Here is a 20574-nt window from a genome sequence, read left to right as displayed (position 1 = left end):
CATCCATGTATCCATAATCAACATGAAATAAACAGGTAATATTCTTGGTAAGAAACTTCAAATTTCACAGAAACATAAAAAAAAAAAAAAAGAAAGAAAAGTACAAGTCTCCTTCCGGCTTCTGGCCACCTCCTGCACCCAACATTCAAACCTGACAGATGCACACACACTGAGTTCCTTAGTCCCATTCCTCAGCAAGCACTTCACAAGTTTGTACGCATTCCTCAAAAACAAATAATGCATACAAAACACATGTCCTTTAGGAAATACAGTCACCATAGTATATCCGTTCCTCAGTCATCAGTTTGAAATTTAAACTATAGGGTTTTTCGTTATTTTTCTCTTCTCCCTTCAAATTCTGAAAATTAAGCTTAAAAACTTGACCAAATTTTACTTCCTGAATATTATTTTCCTGTGTTAAAAACAAAATAAAATAAGAGTTAAAAAGAGTATCCCAGTTTCTATACTATACCTCTATCAGAAAGGATGAAACCCAACTTTTGTATCAACATGGATGGGACTGGAGGAGATTATGCTGAGTGAAATAAGTCAAGCAGAGAAAGTCAATTATTATATGGTTTCACTTACTTGTGGAGCGTAAGAAATAACATGGAGGACATGAGGAGAAGGAAAGGAAAAATGGGGGGGGGGACTTGAAGGGGGAGACGAAGCACAAGAGACTGTGGACTCTGAGAAACAAACTGAGGGTTTTGGAGGGGAGGGAGGTGTGAGGTTGGGTGAGCCTGGTATTGTGGAGGGCACGTATTGCATAGAGCACTAGGTGTGGCACATAAACAATGAATCTTGGAACAAGATTGATAATATAAATTAGCTTGGGACAAGGGTGAAAAGCAGGCATAATATGGTTCAAAAAAAAGAGTATCCCAGTTTGTAATATTGATATATTTCCTACCCAAACACAGCAAGAATAGGTATTCCTTTTTCTCCTATAAAACCTTGGTTTTTAACTGTAACTTAAGTTTTTCAAAGGGCACACTTTCCCCCATAATTTAATTCAATTCAAAATGTAACTGAATATCTACTATGTGCAAAGCACTATGCTGCGGACAAGGCAGATAGTGCCCCTACCCAGGAAGAGCTTGGTGCCAGTGTGGTCAAGGGAAGGAAGGCAGGGGGAGATAAACAGTAATAACTTAACTAGGGCTGAAGAGGGGGCTGAGGCCCATGCCTGGTGAAACGGTGAACTGTGAAGGACAGCAATGGCTCTCCACCGCCTAGTGAATCAGACTCAGTTCTCACCATTTTTTTTTTTTTAAGTATGGTTAGTTTTGTGCCTTATCCCATGTGAACTGGCATAGACCTCTCTTTGCCAGGGTTTATTTCACCTGGCATTTACCAGTGAGGACGAAGTTTTAACACACCTGCTCAGGGTCCCACATTTAGAAAGCTGTCAGCACTACTCCCTAACTCCCTAACTCAACTTGGAGCAATGGAAGTTGCCACTCACTCTTCCCAGCCTCCTCCCTGCTTCCTCATCACCATCTTCTTCCCTCCATTCTAAGCTGTCTGAGCCTGACAGCTTCCACATGATGGTGATCCCCACTAGATGATAATGGGACAGGGGCCCGGATTAGAATAATAGTGTCAAAGGCCTGAAATGACAAAGGAAAGTCAAACAACAAAGAGCATTTTTCATCACTGTGTGGACAGTTTCACACAGGATTTTTCTTCTGTAATTCTTTAAAAGGGTCCCTTCTTACCTAAGGTAGCATGGGGTCTAAAACCCTAGGGTTTTACCCAGATCATGAAGGCAAAAAAGAAATGATTCAATTCACATGCTTTAAAAAAAAAATGGTGAGGAAAGATTCAGTAAAGGTCCACACTTTCCTGAAGTATAAAACTATGAGATAGCTCTGGAGAGACATATAACCCTATACTGTCTTCACAACAAAGACGACAGTGTGACAAATAATTTAGCTTGAATAACTTAGTCATTATAAAAACTGTTTTTATTCCAAATGATCCATAACTCTAGATAATCAACTTGTCTTCTTCTCATCTCCATAGCTATTGCCCTCTCATGGCAATAACAAAAGATCAGGAGAAAAAGGTACAAAATGTCAGTGTGAGCAATGTCTTTCCATCAAGTCAGCATTTATAAATGTGAACATATTTGTAGATTTTTTTCATTGAAGTATCTTCCTGCTTTTGGCTGAATGTGTAAATAAGACATTCGAATGACCAGATAACAGTATCCATATGAAAACAGAAACCACATTAAAACTGAAAGGGTTACCAAATGTAGATTAGAATTAGGTTATTCTAATTACTACAAGTCTGATAGTACATTGCTGATAGATCGCTTCTTGCTTCAAAATATAATACGTTTAAATGTGAAAGTCATCCAACTTTGATGAAAATTCTGGACTACATTAACACTGAATAAAATATTTATTGTGATTTTTTCCCCTGTGACATAAGATTGTTTATCTTTCCCAGTTCTCCAAATGACACAGTGGCCGAACCTCTTTCAGCTGGTCTTGCCTGAAAATAATGAAAGATTGAAGATATTAGAAATAGATACACAGCTCTACATGAAATCCCTTAATGCCATCATATTTTTTTTAAAACCCACCCTAAGTAAATAAAAAGTAAATGAAAACATGAACCCACTAAGAGAAATGATTTGTCTTAATAATATTACCTGTGAATCATGGTATTTCCATCCTATCATGTAATAGACCTGATATGTGGCAGGTACTGAACCATCCTCATTTTTGTACATTTCTATAAAGACAAATAATGGTTACAATCTGAAAAAAATGAAGTAGGAAGAAAAAAACCCGCTCAGTAAAAGTCATGTCTCCGAAGAGAAATGGATATTGGGATATTTGGAGGCCTTTGAGAATGCCTTACATGGAAAATCCTCAACGCTGAGAAGCTGACAGAAATACAGTTAAGGGCTGTTTGGAAAAAGGATATGGAACTACAGGAACTGTTCTGAAAGGAAGGACAAAAAATCTGATGCCTCAACGGGAAAGGAAAAAGTACTGGCAACTTTAAGGGATAAACCCGGCAGGGCACACGTTCCTCAGTGAGGCGAGGGTGGGAAAGACGGCCCGCTCGCTTACCTCCGTACACCGCTGCGGCTGCCAGCATCGTGTCTCGGTGCAGCAGGCCTTTTCTATTCCAAGCACAGTTACTCTCACCCATACCTAAAAATACACTACAGGCAGTTTTAGATAATACCGCCAACAGCTGAGCTGCTCAAAGCACAATTTTAACCTCACATCCAACAGTGTACCCATCCCCATTCCCTAATAGGTTGTAGCTAGGCTCCTTAGGGACTCTAAGGCAAAAACTACTTGAAGTTTCTGGATATTAAGACCAGAGAAGTCAAATTTCAGGAGGCAAGTCCCATAAGCACACCTTACTTGCTAACAGTGGCCAGGTGGGCAAAAGCAAGGCAACTGACCCTCCAAGTGAGTCACAAGGAGTTGAAAGTACCTTTCCAAGGATGCCACCTTTCATGCCCCTTTTAGATGTTCTTCAGAGGACAGAGCACCGCTACAATGCCTCACTCCCTCTAAGCCATAAATGTCTGACTATGAAACCTGGGAGAGGGCTCTGGAATTCATTAGACAGTATCAAAACTACAATGTGTTTTCAGATTTTACAATTATTTTCTTACTCCCAGATTAGGAAGAAATTATGTGCATTCTTTACAGGGGCACTTTTCCTAATGTTTTAAAATTTAGACTTCTGGGACACCTGGGTGGCTCAGTTGATTAAGTATCTGACTCATAATTTCAGCTCAGGTCTTGATCTCAGGATTGTGAGTTCAAGCCCCACATTTAATCCAAGTCCAGTTTGGAGCCTACCTACCTAAATATATACATACATAAAATTTTAGACTTAAAAAAAAAAAAGATTATTTATTTGTCAGAGAGAGAGAGAGCACACACAAATAGGGAACAGCAGGCAGAAGAAAAAGCAGACTCTCCACTGAGTAAGGAACCCATTGCGGGACTTGATTCCAGGACCGTGGGATCAAGACCTGAGCTGAAGGCAGATGCTTAACCCACTGAGCCGCCGAGGTGTCCCTAGACTTCTTTTCTTCAAGTTGATAGCTAAAAGCTAGGATTGATATTTTTCTACAATGAGTGCTGTGTATTTAATTTTTTTATGCACATATTTAAAATCCCACTGGAAGGCCACATTTTAAACTAGTCCAAGAAATTAAAACAAATTTCCAAAGTAAAAATCCTTTACATTTATTCTCTATATACCATACCATCAAAAATCAGTTTACTTTTGTTTTTCTCCTTTCACAAAAAAGCCCCAACAAACTTCCCAATATCAGTTGTTCTTTAGAAGTTTTCATTGGCTTTATTAAAAACAATCAACAAATCAGCTCTAATAAGTGAACATTTTTTTTCCTCCAATCTCAAAAGGTTTCTATTATTCCTTAAAATAATGATTCTCTGATACTAAAAGCAATGTCCAGCATCCTGTGAGTACAACAGCCCCAATTCATGAAACAACAGACATACGAACTAGACTGCCATGAAGAAAAAGGCGGATCGTATTCTTACTGTCACAACGATGCAGCTATGACCTTAGACCAATTGCTGTGGGTCTTCTAGGTGGCCAGACCAAATGACCTCTGAAGGCTTCTATGGCTAACATTAGAGACCTATTACATAACCTGATTTAAAAACATTCTCCTATACTGTTGAGTACCAACCTTATCAAGTGACCAGAGGTAAACTGGAAGCTGGATTGAAAGACTCTAAGTTGATGACGGCTGTGGTGCTTTCATTCCCGCTCACCTCCCCAGTGTCATGACTTACTACACATTAGATATAGGCAATACCAGTGGAAAACAGGTTTAATTTATTTAATGTAAATACTTAATACACAAGGATGGGGGGAATGCTTAATACACCGGAAATTCTAAAATGCCTTTTAAATAATTGGTACTGATATACTAATTAAGATGATCAGGCATAGTGTTCTCTCTGATAAAGAAATTCAAGAACACTACTGCATAACACAGTCAGTAACTCTGCTGCTAGAGGAACACACCTTTCCCTCACAAGAGAAGCAAACCACCATACCAACCTTCCTTTCTCCGCATGGTAGCAGTGTGGGGTGGTGCACAAGTCTAGACTTTGGGATCATAATCCCAGTTCTGATCCTTAAGTAATCTCAGGCAACGTCACTTAACTCTAATTATAAACTGTTTTATCATCTTCAAAATGGAATGACAGCACTTCATAATGCATCATGGTAGACCTTTACTGAAGACAACCTGAGAAACACATTTAGGAATTTCTGACCAGCTCTGGGTTTTGGGATAACAGAAAAATCCTGGAAGCAAGTGACTGTTACAGACTCTCACAGTGTTTTTAAGGTTAAGTTCAACTGCTAGTATAAAAATCTAATCTATTCTGCTTTAGGAGGAACAATACTGAGTATTGTCTTTAAAAAACAAATTGAACTTACCTTAAAACTACTGTGAAAGCCTCCAAAACTTTTCATGCATTCATCAGCTGATACACACTTGTTTTGTAAAATTATGTCAACATTCTGGACTTTTTTTCTGTGAATTAATAACAATGGCAGCTCAAATGAGAAACACTACACCATCAAGAAAAAGTGTAACAATATAAAATACCAAAAACTAATCTGAAGGTAGTAATGCCATCTTCCGGTTGGCAAAGCAGCATACCTGGAAGTAGTGACCCAGGCTCCTCCCCTCCTCCGTTCATCCTGGACTACTCTTCTTCCCATCTCAGCTGCCTCTGACCTTTTGAAGGCAGCGTGGTTGAGATTTCAGAACCTGAGTTAGGCTGCTACACTGGACTTAAATCCTGTCTCTATCATTTATATCACCTTAAGCAAGTTACTTAATTTCTCTCTGTGCCTCAGTTTACTCATGTGTAACATGAGAAATGAACTGTATTAGTTCTCGTCTTGCCTTTCTCATAGAGTATGCCTTATAAACAATGCTGGAGGATGAGTTTTTTAACACAGTGATCTGACAGTCACTCTTCTGCATGAAATTTTCCCCCATAGTACCAGGCTCACCGGATAAAATCTGGAAGCCTCTGGTGGACTATGCTGCATCACTTCCCATCATCTCTCCATTCTACATATTCAAGCAATAGAGAATTACTGTAGAGTTTCTTAATTAGGAAAGTGAAGGAAGTTGTGTATCCTCTCACATCTCCATGATTTTACACAGACCATTCCCTTGACTTGGAAGGCAATGTCCCAAACCTGCACCCACTGACCCACTTTCCTGGCAAACTCATTTTAGCTTAGGTCCTGTCTCTTCTACAAAAGCATCCCTGACACCTTAAGCAAATTTAGGGATTCTGTTTTTCCCTATACTTTAAACCACAATTATCTCATTTTACAGTTAAATGGCTATGTCTCTCTCTTTATTTTGGTGTCTCTACTAGAGCACATGCTCCCTGAGATTAGGAACTATGTAATTTCATCACTGGCTCAATAGTTGGCACATGGTAGGTAGATGTTCAATAAATGGTAGGGGAATGAATATAAAATCAACCATTTACAGTTTACATCTACTTTGTTAAATACCACTTCTACAAGTTATCTTTACATAATTCTTCTTAATTCTCCTAAGGATAAGAGACTCAAAGACTAAAATATATGATTTATGTAAAAGGCTTAACAGTAAAAATAAGAGGCAAAGCCTCTTAAGGTAAATAGTAGGCAACGGGTCCTCAAAATAAATGACCATTTAAAACCTGTGGGGGAAGCAGTGGTTCTCAACTGGATAGTGGCATGAGGCAACCTTCTGAGGGGCTGGAAATGTTCTAGTCCTTGTCTGGATAGTGACTAAAAATACAAGCAACTATACAGGTAAGACTGGAGCATTATACTATGCTAACTTCCAACAACAACAACAAAAAAATGCGCACAGATCAAGTAGGCAGTATTGGACTTCGGATCCAGATCCAGTGTGACCATGAACAAGATACTTCTCAATGTCTCTATTTGCTCATTTGTAAAATTAGGATATCAGAAAATGTCACAGAACTGTACCCAGCACAGAGTAAGTCTGTATTTTTAAATCAGTGGGTAGTAAACTTTTCCAGCTGATGCATCTAATTTCTAGTCTCTTTGTTGCTTCTCTCTTGAAATCAATCATGAGTATAGCATTTATTATATAGCAGAATAAAAAAAATGGGAAATATTTTTATCATTAGAGTCTGAATGATACATCATTAGCCCACCACCACCGGCCTTTGGATGAAGGGGCTCCGTGATTATGTCATGGGAAGCTAAGTGTTTGGGGCAGTGCCTAGGAAGGGATGTGTGTTTGATCATAGATCCAATCCTTGAAGCACACACACTATTAATTTAATCCCTGTATTAAATTATAATAAACAAAGAGTGACTATAGTAGTAAGTTTTTAGCTACACAGCTTTCTCCTTGTAAAGCCAACAGAAGTACCATACTCGGAGGAGACTGGATGATGGGTAAAATGGACTGTTATAAAGAGGCAGCCAAAAGAAGTAGAGTCGGATAAGAAAGTGCCAGAACAGGAGTCAAGAAGGCAAGAGTTTGGCACCTAATTCTGCCACTAACAGGCAAGTGTTCCCTTTGGGCCCCATATTCATTCCTCACTTGTAATACAGGCATTAAGTAGATACCAGAGGACTACCAGTAGATACCAGAGGACTACCGAGAGAAGGAACTCAATAGCATTTAAGAAAAACTATGTATTTGTAAACAACTGCAGGGTATTTAGTCTTCCAATCTCTTGCTTGAATCATCTTATCACTTTTCAGGATCCAGATTAAGGTTGCCCTAGGTAAGCACAGTTCTGGTTTCAACGAACATACCTTTAATCGCTTCAGCTTCCCTCATTTATCAAAACTGCCTATGCCTTTTGTTTAATACAAAGTCAAAGCTCATCATTTCTTAGGCAAGTCGAAGCTCTTCTTAGAAAAAATCACTTCTCCAGCAGCGCCCTCTGTGGCAGACGTATGTCTGAGTGCCTTACCTCCTTCAGAATTAGGAGGTAAGGATTTGTATCTCTGTTGTTCCTCTGAGCCTCTTCCAGGCCACTTTTTTCTCTAATTTGTTAAAAACCCTTGTCCTGCTGGGACTCACTATTTGGCCGTCACCTTCTCCCACTCCTGCATGCTGTGAAACAGACATCAGGCTCCCAGGCCCTCTTCTCATTACTGGAGGGTTGGCACCTGGTTCAGGTTCCATCTGTACCCCAAGTCCTGCCACCACCTTAGGTGACTTCAGTTTTAACAATCACCAGTACCACGGTTTCCAAGATTCTTTAGTCTCCCCACCACCAATGGATGTCTGTTACTCTGCCTCTGCCACCATTCAGTAATACGTCCAGACACGTCCTTCTTCTACACAGTCACTGTCTATTAGGTTCCTAACGGCTCAGAATCTGGCCATGTTCTCTTCTTACTTCATGCTCTCGTTCCAGGCAATTGCTTCAAATACCACCAATTCACAAATGACTCATGATATTTTAACCAGGCAATCACCTCCTCTAAAACGGCACACCCACACACATAGCCACCTACTTGACATCTCCTCTTAGACATTTCACAAGCACTTCAAACCCAAAATACCCACATGTGAACTCAAGAGGTGTCCCTGCCTGTACTTGGTCTTCTTCTACTATTTTCTCTGTCAGCAAAGGGGCACCATCTGTCTGGTTATGTGAGCCAGAAACTTAGCAGTTATGAAATAGCTCTCTCCATGCACCCACAGGTAACCCATCAGCAAGGACAGCCAAATTTACATCCTAATTATCTCTAGAATCCATTCACTTCTCTCAAATCTCCATGGCCACCACCTTAGTCTAAGCTGCCATCATTTCTCAATAAGCTTTACAGCAATGAGTCTCCCCTACTAGTTCATCTGCCAATCCACTTTATCCAAAATGCAAATCTGGAATCATGACTTTTCCCCCCTCTCATTCCATTAAATGCCTCAAAGGGGGTGTTAAGATAAAGACAATCTCAACAGGGACAAAAGGTCCCCATTTACTCACTAATTTCATTATTTAATGCTCTTTTTATTCCCTATACTCCAGTCAAAATGCCCTGCTTTTAGTACCTGCCATGCTCTTTCTTGCCACAGAGCCTTTGCACCTGCTATTCTCCCTGCCTGCAACTCACTTCCCTCCCCTCTTCACCTAGTTAACTCATCATCATTTTTTAGAGCACAATCACCACTTCCTCAGACATGACTTCACTGATTCTCTCCCACTAGGGTTTATCCCTTTAATAAACCCCAAACCTACACTAGCCCAACTACCCCGCTTTCTTGTGCCTGGATCTGAGCTGCCAACTGTTGTTGGAGAAAGTCACTGATGTGCTCTACGAGCCTCAATGCACCCTTCCAGAAAGTCCTGCCCTCTTTTTAGAAGCAGTCACAGCACTATGCACTTCCATTTAGTAGCACTTATCACAATTCTAATTTAACATTTATCTTTACGGCAGCTGTGTGATGTCTGCCTCATCCATTTATTTTATAAGCTCCATGAAGACAGTCTGCGTTCTCCACACCAATGTATCCACAGTGTTTAGCCCCAGTACCTGCCATTGGGTCTGCTCTCAAATGGTTCTCAAATAGAGATTAAACATTCTTTAAAGGGTGTTACCTTGTAAATCTTCCATCAATTCAAACATCCCAGGATAGTTAACTTGAATTTCATCAGTATCCTATTTTAAAAAGAAAAAGGAATATTCATTTGACATTCATCATAAAAGACAGATTTGAAAACAGGCCACAGAGATTACCTAGACCCGTTTCTCATGGTAAACAGGAATGTTCTTTATAATAATCTTCAGAGGGGTGCCTGGGTGGCTCAGTGGGTTAAGCCTCTGCCTTTGGCTCAGGTCATAATCTCAGGGTCCTGGGATGGAGCCCCACAATGAGCTCCCAGCTCCGTGGGGAGTCTGCTTTCCCCTCTCTGTCTGCCTGCCTCTCTGCCTACTTGTGACCTCTCTTTCTCGGTCAAATTAAAAAAAAAAAATCTGTAATAATCTTCACAGATGTCATCTTGATTATGCTTGATATATGAAAATGTCAAATTGCAGAATAAATACTCACTATTCTAAGAGAAATCTTCCTAAAACTCCATCACCCCAGTTCTAGTTCTCTCCCTGGAAATAACACAGAACAAATCTATTTTGTATCTGCAAACCATCACCCTCTTCTTCAAGTCTTTGAAATTTTCCAGGACACTGTAGGTTTTAGAAGGAGGAATTAATCTTCTGGACAAAATTTATAGATTTATAAATCCTAACACATCTTTACTGTGTTACTAAGTACATCGTCAGTTATCAGTCTCTTAAAATGTGGCACTCAGGGGCACCTGGGTCATTCAGTCATTAAACATCCAGATTTTGGTTTCAGCTAAGGTTGTGAACTCAGAGTCATGAGACTGAGCTCCACATTGGGCTCTGTGTTCAATTCACAGTCTGCTTGGGGTTCTTTCTCTTTCCTTACGTTCCCTGTCTCTAAAAATCCTTAAAAAAAAAGTGGCACCCCAAATCAAGCCAAATAGGGTCACCTCCCAAATCTGCTTCTAGTAATGCAGCCATACTGCACTGCTCACTTGGGAGATAGGCACACCACTGGCATATTTCTCAAATGGACTTCTGGGCAATTATGTTCCATTCTTTCTGAAGTGGGGAGTCTGCTTCTCCTCTCCCTCTGCTCCTCTCTCTGTCAAATAAATAAACAAAATCTTAGGGAAAAAAATATGCTATTAACTAAAAAGAAACCTAAGAGTACTTATAGAAAAAAAAATCAACCAAGTATACATATTGTTGCAAATATACGTTTAAATGACATAACTGTATAGCGGTGTACAATGAAAAATTGTTCTGAAAGAATATATGTCATCTTTGGGGCAAGAATCCAGGTATCAGCAGTCGGGAGGAGGAGACTTCTTTTACTTTAGCTCATCTCATTTTATCTATACATTTTTTAAAAATTTCCTTTCTTGTTAACATATGCATGACAATGTTGTATGTGTACTTTTTTTAATAAGACCATCTTTGGGTAGTCACTTTCTTCTCTATGTTTTTCTACCTTAGGAAACTATTTTTTAATAAGAAATCATAAGATCGGGGTACCCGGGTGGCTCAGTGGGTTAAAACCTGCCTTCAGTTCAGGTCATGATCCCAGGTCCTGGGATCTAGCCCCATATCTCGCTCTCTGCTCAGCGGGGAGCCTGCTTCCTCCTCTCTGCCTGTCTCTCCGCCTAATTGTGATCTCTGTCAAATAAATAAAAAAAGTCTTAAAAAAAAAAAAAAATCACAAGATTAAAAACAAAATTCCTTCCAGCCTGAAACATAGCCATTAAGCAAGATCTGTCAAAAACAATCTTTCAATGAAACTAAAAGCACTATCTCCATCTCAATCCAAAGAATACTACAATTGCTTTGTCAAAGTCCTTATTCAAATTAAGATGGACCATATCTGCTGTTTCCTCCTAATATATTAGTCTGGCAACTCTATTCTAAAAGGAAATGAGCCTCATTCAGAATGCCCACTAACTCTGAAAATAATTCATTATGAAAGTCACATAAATGTAAACAGGCAAATCTTGAATTCATGTTAAAAATAAAAACCGACCGCAGTATAAAAATGATATACCTAATGTTGTATGCACCATAAACCTGTGTAACGAATTTTATTAGCTGTTTGGGATGAGATATTTTAGAAAATGAACTATGATATAATGTTAATACAACATATTAGAGACAGTGTAAATGTACCAAGGAACAAATCTGTATATATTTATTATTAAACTTGCAACTTTCTTAATTTTTATAAACCACAAAGAAGATTCCACACCAATATTTTTGTATTATCTTATTGAGTTATTCAGCTCATTTTTTAGAGAATATAGAAGGTATTTCAATAGATTTCCCAACTAACAGAAACGTAGTATTTTAAGTGCTATGTTAGGCTAAACATTTTTAGTAGACAATTTTAAAATTTTATTTATCTATGAGGCATGCGTGTGCTAGTCAGGTAGGGCAGGGGAGAGAATCTCAAGCAGACTATGCACTGAGCACAGAGCCCAATATGGGACTCAATCTCACGACCCCAAGATCCTGAACCTGAGCCAACACCAAGTTGAACACTTAACTGATGGAGCCACCCAGGGCTCCAGCAGAAATTTTTCTAAAATGCACAGTCCACTTTACAACATAGAAAACTGCAAGAAGGCACACCTTTGGGGGTCCACGAAGTCAAAAGTTAAAACTATTCTTTTTTTCCTCCCAAAAACTATTCTTATAATAATACTAAGATGCTATTTGGCTTTTTCACCTCTCAATCTCTCATGAGTACAACGGATTTTTCATAAGTTACGTGACATGTGATACTTTAATAGTCTTATGACTACAGGAGGAGGATGAGAATTTAGCAATTTTATTATGTCATACATCTAAGAAATTTGTAAAAATGTAAAGCAATGACATTCTTCTAAATTTTTCTTTTGGAAAATAGTTTCTTTCATAGGTTTTTTTTTATGTTAACACATAACAGGTACACTATGTTAGTTTTAAACATATTAGTAAATACTAAAATTCAGTTTTAATTTCTAATTTGGTTAATATTGATAGATATAACCCACATAACCAAAGATCTCTAAGGTCCCAATAATTTTAAGTGTGTAGCATGGTCCTAAAAGCAAAATTTTGAGAACTGTTTCTTAAAGGAGAGAGCTAAGATTTGGGGGATTAAAGGCAAATAACAAACTGCCACTTTATATGTACAGTTTAATGTTTACAAAATATGTTTGTGTTATTGCTTATATAATTAAAAAGTGTTGAAAAATACACAGTGATCCCTCTTGTACAACTGCCTGTGCTTGCTAGTGTTTGCTTTAATTACAAAGTAGAACCCTCACATGAGGCAGAGCTTTCCCCTTTCCAGCTGCCAACCGCTGACTGTTGTCTGCTGACTCAGGCCATTAGCAGTTTACAAAAGACACAGCTGTGAAACCTTGAGGGTTGCTATCATTTCCTAGCCTACTGTCTCCTCCCTTCTTAAGGCCCCTTTCCAACTTCAGAGACCTTAGTGGTCTATGGTTTATGCCCTGTGCTTTGTACCCAAACAAGGAAGGACAGGACAACCTTTTCTTGGTTGGCTGATTTTATGAAATACATTCACATTGAATCTCCTTAAATGGTTATTTCAGTCTTAAGCCTATCATCAGTGAGAAGCTTTCTTCATCAGTAAATTCCTATTTCTTCAAAACAGAGATGTGTTTAAAGCTGAGGGGTTTGGAAATCATAGCAAGTCTACTCAACTGACCTCGGAAGGCAGAGTGACTATCCTTTAGAGTGACTATGCTAGTGAAAGGAACTGGAAGGGGGCAACTGTCTCTCCAGATAACTCCCTGTTGGAAGCCTTGGATGGCAAAGTACTAGATGTATGAGGAGGGGGAGAGAGGAAGGCAGGAGCAAATATTAATTGAGCATCTACCATGGTCCAGGCATTTCACATCCTTTATCTTAATTCGAACTGCCACCTGAGGTGAGAAACATTTGACTTTCTTAATAAAAAAAAAAAATTAAAAAAAAGAATGCTCAAAGCAGTGAATTAAATCTCCCAAATTTCCCTAGCTAGTAAAGGGACAAGATGAGGAACCAAATTATACCTGTCAGACATCTATGCCCCATACCATCACTGTACCATGCTGTCTCTATGTTTCTTCTGACAGCCTACAGGTCCTCTTTGCAGATCTCTCTAGCTCTAATGGAGTATAGCCCTCTTTCCTCCATTTTGGTTTTTTTTCCCCCTATCATCTACCATTGATTTTCTACTGTTGACTGAAAATGCACATACCTTCATCTCTGCCTCATTTCAGTTAAGGGCTGGTGGTAGAGGTAGAGCTGTAAATGCTCCTGCACATCTCCTTTTCTCCATCCTCTGAAATGCTGTCTGATACTACGTCTAACTCTGGTTTTAAAGATTATAATGGAATAGTAAGTCTAGGAAAACAATCTCCTTGTTAACTGAGGTTTGGACTTTTTGAGCTACATTTTCAGACACCAAATACTAAAAATTTCACTTCCTACCTTTATCAATCAAGATGTGTTTATACAAACTAAATTTAAAGAGAGAAAAAGTGCACAAACCTCTCTATGATACCATCAATACCTACATATTTTTACTTTAAAATGAGAAGTTGTTTCTGAACTGTGTGATTAATGGGTTAATGAAAATTAATCAACTCTCTTGATAGTTACCACAGTCAGTGTGTTAAAGCCAGCTCTCCCAAGCAGATGTCCTAAGTCATTGACAGCGGTGAAAGGAGAAACATGTGGAGAAAATCCTCCTTCCCTTTCTGTTTCTGCCAACTGTAGTGAACACCGAAGTTCATAGAGTGTGTCACCTCCAAACATTGCACCAATAAATACTCCATCTGGTTTTAAAACATAATGAATCTGTAATAAATACAAGACAACAAAAGTAGTTAAAATTTTATATTAAAAATGTTAGAAGGAGAAAAATGTTAAAAGAACACACGCTAAATTAATATTTTACAATTACCATTCTTATTTTGTCAAATAATGAGAAAATAAATAACACCCAAGGCAACCAAATGTCAGAAAGGAAATGCAGTGTAATATTACAAAGATAGGCAATAATTCATTGATAGCATTAATACCTCTAAAATATATTGAATGTTTTCAACTCTTCTAATAATAGACAAAAATTACTTTTATAATGAGAAAATACTGAAAGAAAAAAATTTAAAGTGTGGTAGATTGCAAAAATCACAAACCTCTACTGTGCCCTTTACACATCACTCCCATCAAACAATTCCATCAGAAAATGAAGCTATTTCCCCTCTCCCTGAATCTGGGACAGCCTTGCGACTTGCTGCAGCCAAAAGAATGCAGTGCAAGTGGCAGTGTGCCAGGGTCACACCAAAGTTCGAAATGGCCTTGCCTGATTCCCTATGCTGCCACCATGCTGTGAACAAGCCTGAGCTAGCCTGGTGAGGGCTGAGAGGTATGAGGAGCAGAGATCTCTGAGACATCCCAGCTAATGCCACTCTTGAGAGGCCAGCTCTGATCTAGCAATAGATCACAGATACTGGCTTCATGAGCCAAGCCAGACCCAGAAGGATTTCCTAACTAATGCCAACACGAATTCCTACCCAATCCACAAAATCCTGAGCTAAGTAAACTGTTGTTTTAAACTGTTAAGCTGGGGTCGCTTTTTAGCCGAAGAAGCTAATCTATACAGAAATTATTATGATTCACATTAACCCAATCAAACAGTTTCCTTTAAGGAGAAGTAACTAACCTATTTCCAACTTTCAAACAAAAGCAATTTTTAATTGATAACTCAAGCAAAATAGTGGTTATAATCACAAATGTTTACTCACTGACTCTCTTAGAACTACCATCTGTAACTAGATTTGATGGACTATTCTCAACAATGAGGAACATTACAGGAAAAGGTAGATTCTGAAGTAAACCCCAAATCATAGTAGGCCCTCTCATCAAAGTATCCATCTTAAATTTATATTTAAATGTATGAAGCAATTACAAAACAGTGTATAAGCAAACCAACCGTAAAATCTTTGCTTTCTTCCCTTCTACCTCTTTGCTTCCTTCTCTTATCACCAAACTATAATATAGCAGGGACCTAAGATTCAGTCCTCAGCTCTCTGCAGCTTCTTTCTATCTCAGAGGGGCTTATCAATTCCCATGGATTTCATAAGGATGACTTCCAATCACTATTTTCAGTCTGGACATCTTCCCAGAACTCTAAACTCATTTTCATTTGCCTGTGCCATGGCCACTTGTATCTTGGCAAACCCACCCCCCCAACACAACCAACACACACATACAACACTTAATTCTCAAACCCACTCCCCTCTCCAGTTGCTGTATTTCTGTCAGTTACCATTTTCCACTCCCTTTATCTGATCATTACCATTCTTTCCTCTGTTTTTACTAATTACTCTTTCAGGCATCCAGACTTGACTTTAAGGTGAGCTTGGACCCCTCCCTGTCTTTGATCTTCAGATCCAACCCGCCACCAAACTGAATACTCTCTCTTCCTGTTAACTCCTGCCACTGCCACCTAGCTTTAGTTTCTCTCATGTCTGGACCATGGAAACAGTCTCTTTAATTGAACCAAAACTTCTAGCATAACTTTCCCAAGTAGCAAAATGAAGACATCCTACAGAGTTATTTATTTAATGCCCATATAAAACAGGGCACAGCAACTGGCAAACAGTATGTGCTTAAGATGTGGTAGTTATCCTGCCTACCAGCCTTTTAATCACATCACTTTCCTCTTCAAAATTCTCCAGCAGCTCTGAATTGCATAAAGAATGAACTCAAAATTCCTTAATCTATTACCCAAGTCTCCTAGTATATTAATCTCCCAACAGGCTCTCTCCCTCATGTTCCTGACGCTCTTTTACCTCCCACCTACCTACCCTGTGATTCTGCCCTCCTGCCCCAAATCTGACCTATCCTCAAAGGCCCTGCTCAAGTAATTTCTGCTTCTTGAAGCTTTCTGAGGCCACTCCAAGTCACAGTGATCCCCTTCCCTCTTCTGAACACAATGCTTTTTACTTACTCTTCACCAGTTCACTGATAAATGTCAACCAACAAAATATACCTCACACTAATTATAAGCTGCAGGGAAGACACAAATATGAAGAAATAGTATCCTCCCCACACAAAACTTACAGACAATTAAGAAAAGGGACCCACATAGGAAATGTCTTATATCAATGTGATGTCAATATTATTTTGTCCAAGTTATTTTGTATGACTTTTCATAAATATTTGAAACATCTCCATAATTAGATTTCTTCAATTCCTAGACAAGGGAGTCACTCAATGTACTTCTTAATATGCCAAAGGACACCAACTGTATCTGGCCCCTAGAAGATAATAAATACTTGATTTGGTTCCATTTCCAACTGTCAAAAGTATAAAATGGAAAATATCTGAAGTTTCTGGTAAAAAGTAGAAATATTTAGAAGTTTCTAATAATAAAATAACACAGGCTATTAGAATCAACATTAAGAAAAAAAAAAAAAGAATCAACATTAAGTTTCTTACCTGTTCAAGCGCTCTAGGAAGGTCATTCACCCAGTGTAAACTAGAATATTAATAACATATTGCTTTTAGCTTAATTCATGTAATTAATTGGTATAATTATCACTCCTATAAATAAAAGCCAACAAAAAGATATTAATTTTGAAGTGTGAAGTTGCATATCAAAATTCACTGATTGTTTTCATGTAAGTTTTAAAGTAAAAAATATTCCTAGGGGAAAACCTTCCTTCTATGACACTAGAAAATGTGACAGTACTATAAATACTACAAAGCGTTTAGAACTTAATTTAGTAAATCTCTTGCATTTTATTTTGCCTCTATTCACCCCCTACCAGTGTGTGGTGATATGTGATGGCAAGAATCACAGTCTCTGTAGAGTATGGTCATACTTTCCTGACAGAAGTGGCATCCTCTTATACTGACATCCAGGATAGCACTGAATACCCAATTTCAAACCATACTATGTTAAGATCACATTTATCTTTCATAATGCTTTTTAGTAATTATTAGGTAGTTTAAAAATGAAGAAGGTCATACCACAAGCTCTATCATACTTATAGGGAAACTGAAAACAACAGAATTAGGTACTTGCAAACAGCAAGTAGAAGAGCTAAAACTCATTCTTACTCCCCGTCCAGGACTCTTTCCCTTAGACCAACATTTATAATGTTTTTCATTTCATGATAAAATGTACTTTTCTAAATTTAATTAGCATACCTTAAAAAGCATGGAAGAAATTACAAACTCACTGAAGAAAAAGCTAGAGTACTACTCTCCCAGTCTGGGAATGAGGGGTTCCTGGGAGATAGGCCTTTCAGTGCTAACACTACCAAAGTCTTAGGTCAATCACACTGACTGGTCACCCTAAAAACAGCTATCAAAAGGGCTGTGCTGACATACAGAGCATGTTGAATTTTTTAAGAAAATATGACTATAAAATGAGGTAGGGGAAATAAAGTTACACACAAACTATTACTGCTGAGTTGTTTGAGGACAGGCTCTCCGTCCGGACTCATTTGTGTATTTCCCCAAAGCATCAAGCTCAGAGCCTCACATATTACAATCTATTCAATAAATATTAATATGTTTATGTAATCAATGTGGAGGGGACACCGTAGGAAGCACAAATGGGAAAACATAACCTTAAGGGCTGTATTTCTGTGTGAAGAAAAATTGAAGTTGAAGGAAATACTAGCTTTTCCTTATTGGTCAAGATGAGTTTCTAAGACTGCTCTAATATTTGAATGCTGGAGCCAGTATACTCTTTCCAAATCCTGCCTCCATCAATATGGATACTAAGTTATGTATACTGGGGAAGAAACTCTTCTATCACAGATGAGCTTCAGCAAATTGAAAAAAAGTTGTGGAGAAAAAAGTTAAGGTACTATACCATATCAACTCCACTAGGGAGCATATAATTCGTTATTCTTTCCCAGAAAAATCTTATAGTTTATAACATAAGAAAACTAGTTTGTGACTTAAAAAAAAATTATTAAGAATTTACTTCATTATTTTTCTTTACCCCATAATATTAAAACTGTACATCATAAATTATTTATTTATAACATACATTTTTAAGAAATACAAATGGATTACCAACCTTAAACTGCTAACCACCAAGTCAAATGTATTTTCTCTGAAGGGAAGGAACTCTTCATCAGCTAAAATGCTGACAGTAGGAATTTCCATTTCTAAGACATTTTTCTAGTGGTTAAAAAATAAAAATTCAAAATACATTCATATAGAATCTCAGTTACTAACGCAATCATTGTTAAATTTAAGTCAATGTCATATTTACTTGGCAGTTTCTATTCCTTCCAAAAAAAAAGGCACAAAAAAGCTCAAGAAGTATTTTTTTAAAAATATATATATATGTATTTTTAATTTATTTGATAGACAGAGATCACAAGTAGGCAGAGAAGCAGGCAGAGAGAGAGAGGAGGAAGCAGGCTCCCTGCCAAGCAGAGAGCCCAATGCGGGGCTCAATCCCAGGATCCTGGGATCATGACCTGAGCCAAAGGCAGAGGCTTTAAACCACTGAGCCACCCAGGTGCCCCTCTTTTTTTTTTTTTTTTTTAAGATTATTTATTTATTTGACAGAGAGAGAGAAAGCGTTTGAGGGAGGAAACACAAGCACAGGGAGCAGGAGAGGGAGAAGCAGGCTTCCTGATGAGCAGGGAGCCAGATGCTGAGCTCAATCCTAAAACCCTTTATTCTTTCTCTCTAAAATGGCAGTCTGATGTATATCAAAAATTTAAAGATGAACATCAATGTATCCGTAAATTCTACTAGTAGGAATTTATTTCCAGGGAGAAAAAGAAATCAAATGTACCAAGTTGCTTTATATAAGGATGTTCTTTACAGTATCAGTTATTAAGAAAACAGAAATATAGCTGCCCTTCAATAGAAATTTAGCTAAATAAACCATGGAATATTCTTATATTGGAATACTATATAGCCATTTAAAAAGGTGGAATTTGGGTGTATATGTATCATTTGCTGATATAAAAGAATGATACCCTGTGAAAAACATGGCATGTTACCATTATACTACCTGTATAAAATTATATGTTGGGAGACAGTTATACATCTGCAAAGGTGAAGATCAAAATGTCACCCGTGGTTGCCCCTGAATGGTGGAACCAGGGAGGATATTTTCTTTCCCCTTTACATTTCCTGTATTGTTTAATTCTTTATATGTATTGTATATAATCAGGAAAAAAAAAACAAACTATTTTTATTTTGAAGGAAATAAAAAACTAAAAATAAAACCAAGAGATCAGAAATCATGACTGTTATAAGGGTACCTACCAAAGCATTTTCTGCAATGTCTACTTGGAAAAACTTTCCAACAGTTTCCTGCAACGGAATAAAGTTAATCAGGTAAGACAAAACAAACAAAAAGCCACTGACAAAACAAAATAACTGCTGAAATTGCTAAAGGAGAAGTGGCAATCATAGAGTCATTTTCAGCTTTGTAAGGGTATTTTTCTGCAATAAAACCAGTATAGTAAACTATTAGCTTTAATAACATATAGGAAGTTACACAGATTTGAATAAATGCAATCATGCCTATATTTAACACATTTAACTATATTTAAAAAATACACAACATATGTGTGAGTAATCAGCCTCTTCAGTTCACGTCACTGGATTAAGGCTTATGTGTTAACTTTTCCATAGCACAATAGGCTGAGAGTTGGTCTCCACTCCTGGGCCACAAAAGACCTGGACCTTTCAGTTGTTCATTCAAAGAGTTTACAAAAAGTAAAGAAAGACTTAATAAACGCAGACACTTGGGGAGAAGGGGAACTCACTGGTTTCATTTTTCCCTGTTTCATCTCTCCTTTCTTTTTTCCGAGAGCCCTGCACCCTTTCTTTCCCAGAATAACACTTTCCACTATGCTCTTTTCTCCAGGAGTCTGCTGCCCCCATCATCATCTCTATCAATCTTCCATCTCTGTCTTCTGTGTC

The 20574-nt window shown here is 38.0% G+C and overlaps 1 protein-coding gene across 4 annotated transcripts in view; it reads right to left on the bottom strand.

Moving 5' to 3' along the window:
- Nucleotides 1–1952: 1952 nt before the first annotated feature.
- Nucleotides 1953–20574, bottom strand: part of NDUFAF5 (NADH:ubiquinone oxidoreductase complex assembly factor 5) — a 28362-nt gene continuing 9740 nt past the window's right edge. For 2 of the 4 annotated variants that reach the window (XM_044263469.1, XM_044263470.1), the window contains exons 4-11: nucleotides 19912–19959; nucleotides 18701–18804; nucleotides 17104–17143; nucleotides 14257–14454; nucleotides 9642–9702; nucleotides 3093–3176; nucleotides 2666–2748; nucleotides 1953–2505 (exon numbers count right to left, since the gene is read on the bottom strand). In XM_044263469.1, the coding sequence (XP_044119404.1) occupies nucleotides 2413–2505; nucleotides 2666–2748; nucleotides 3093–3176; nucleotides 9642–9702; nucleotides 14257–14454; nucleotides 17104–17143; nucleotides 18701–18804; nucleotides 19912–19959 (711 nt within the window). In that variant the 3' untranslated portion in view covers nucleotides 1953–2412. Of the gene's footprint in view, nucleotides 2506–2665; nucleotides 2749–3087; nucleotides 3188–5469; nucleotides 5567–9641; nucleotides 9703–14256; nucleotides 14455–17103; nucleotides 17144–18700; nucleotides 18805–19911; nucleotides 19960–20574 lie in introns of those variants that run through there. The other 2 variants (XR_006386150.1, XR_006386151.1) reach the window with 2 other exon arrangements.

The sequence above is a fragment of the Neovison vison genome, chromosome 8, assembly GCF_020171115.1.
Source record: "Neovison vison isolate M4711 chromosome 8, ASM_NN_V1, whole genome shotgun sequence".
Lineage (NCBI taxonomy): Eukaryota > Metazoa > Chordata > Mammalia > Carnivora > Mustelidae > Neogale > Neogale vison.
Note: the sequence above shows the minus strand (reverse complement) of the source record. Positions and strands in the feature narration are given on the sequence as shown.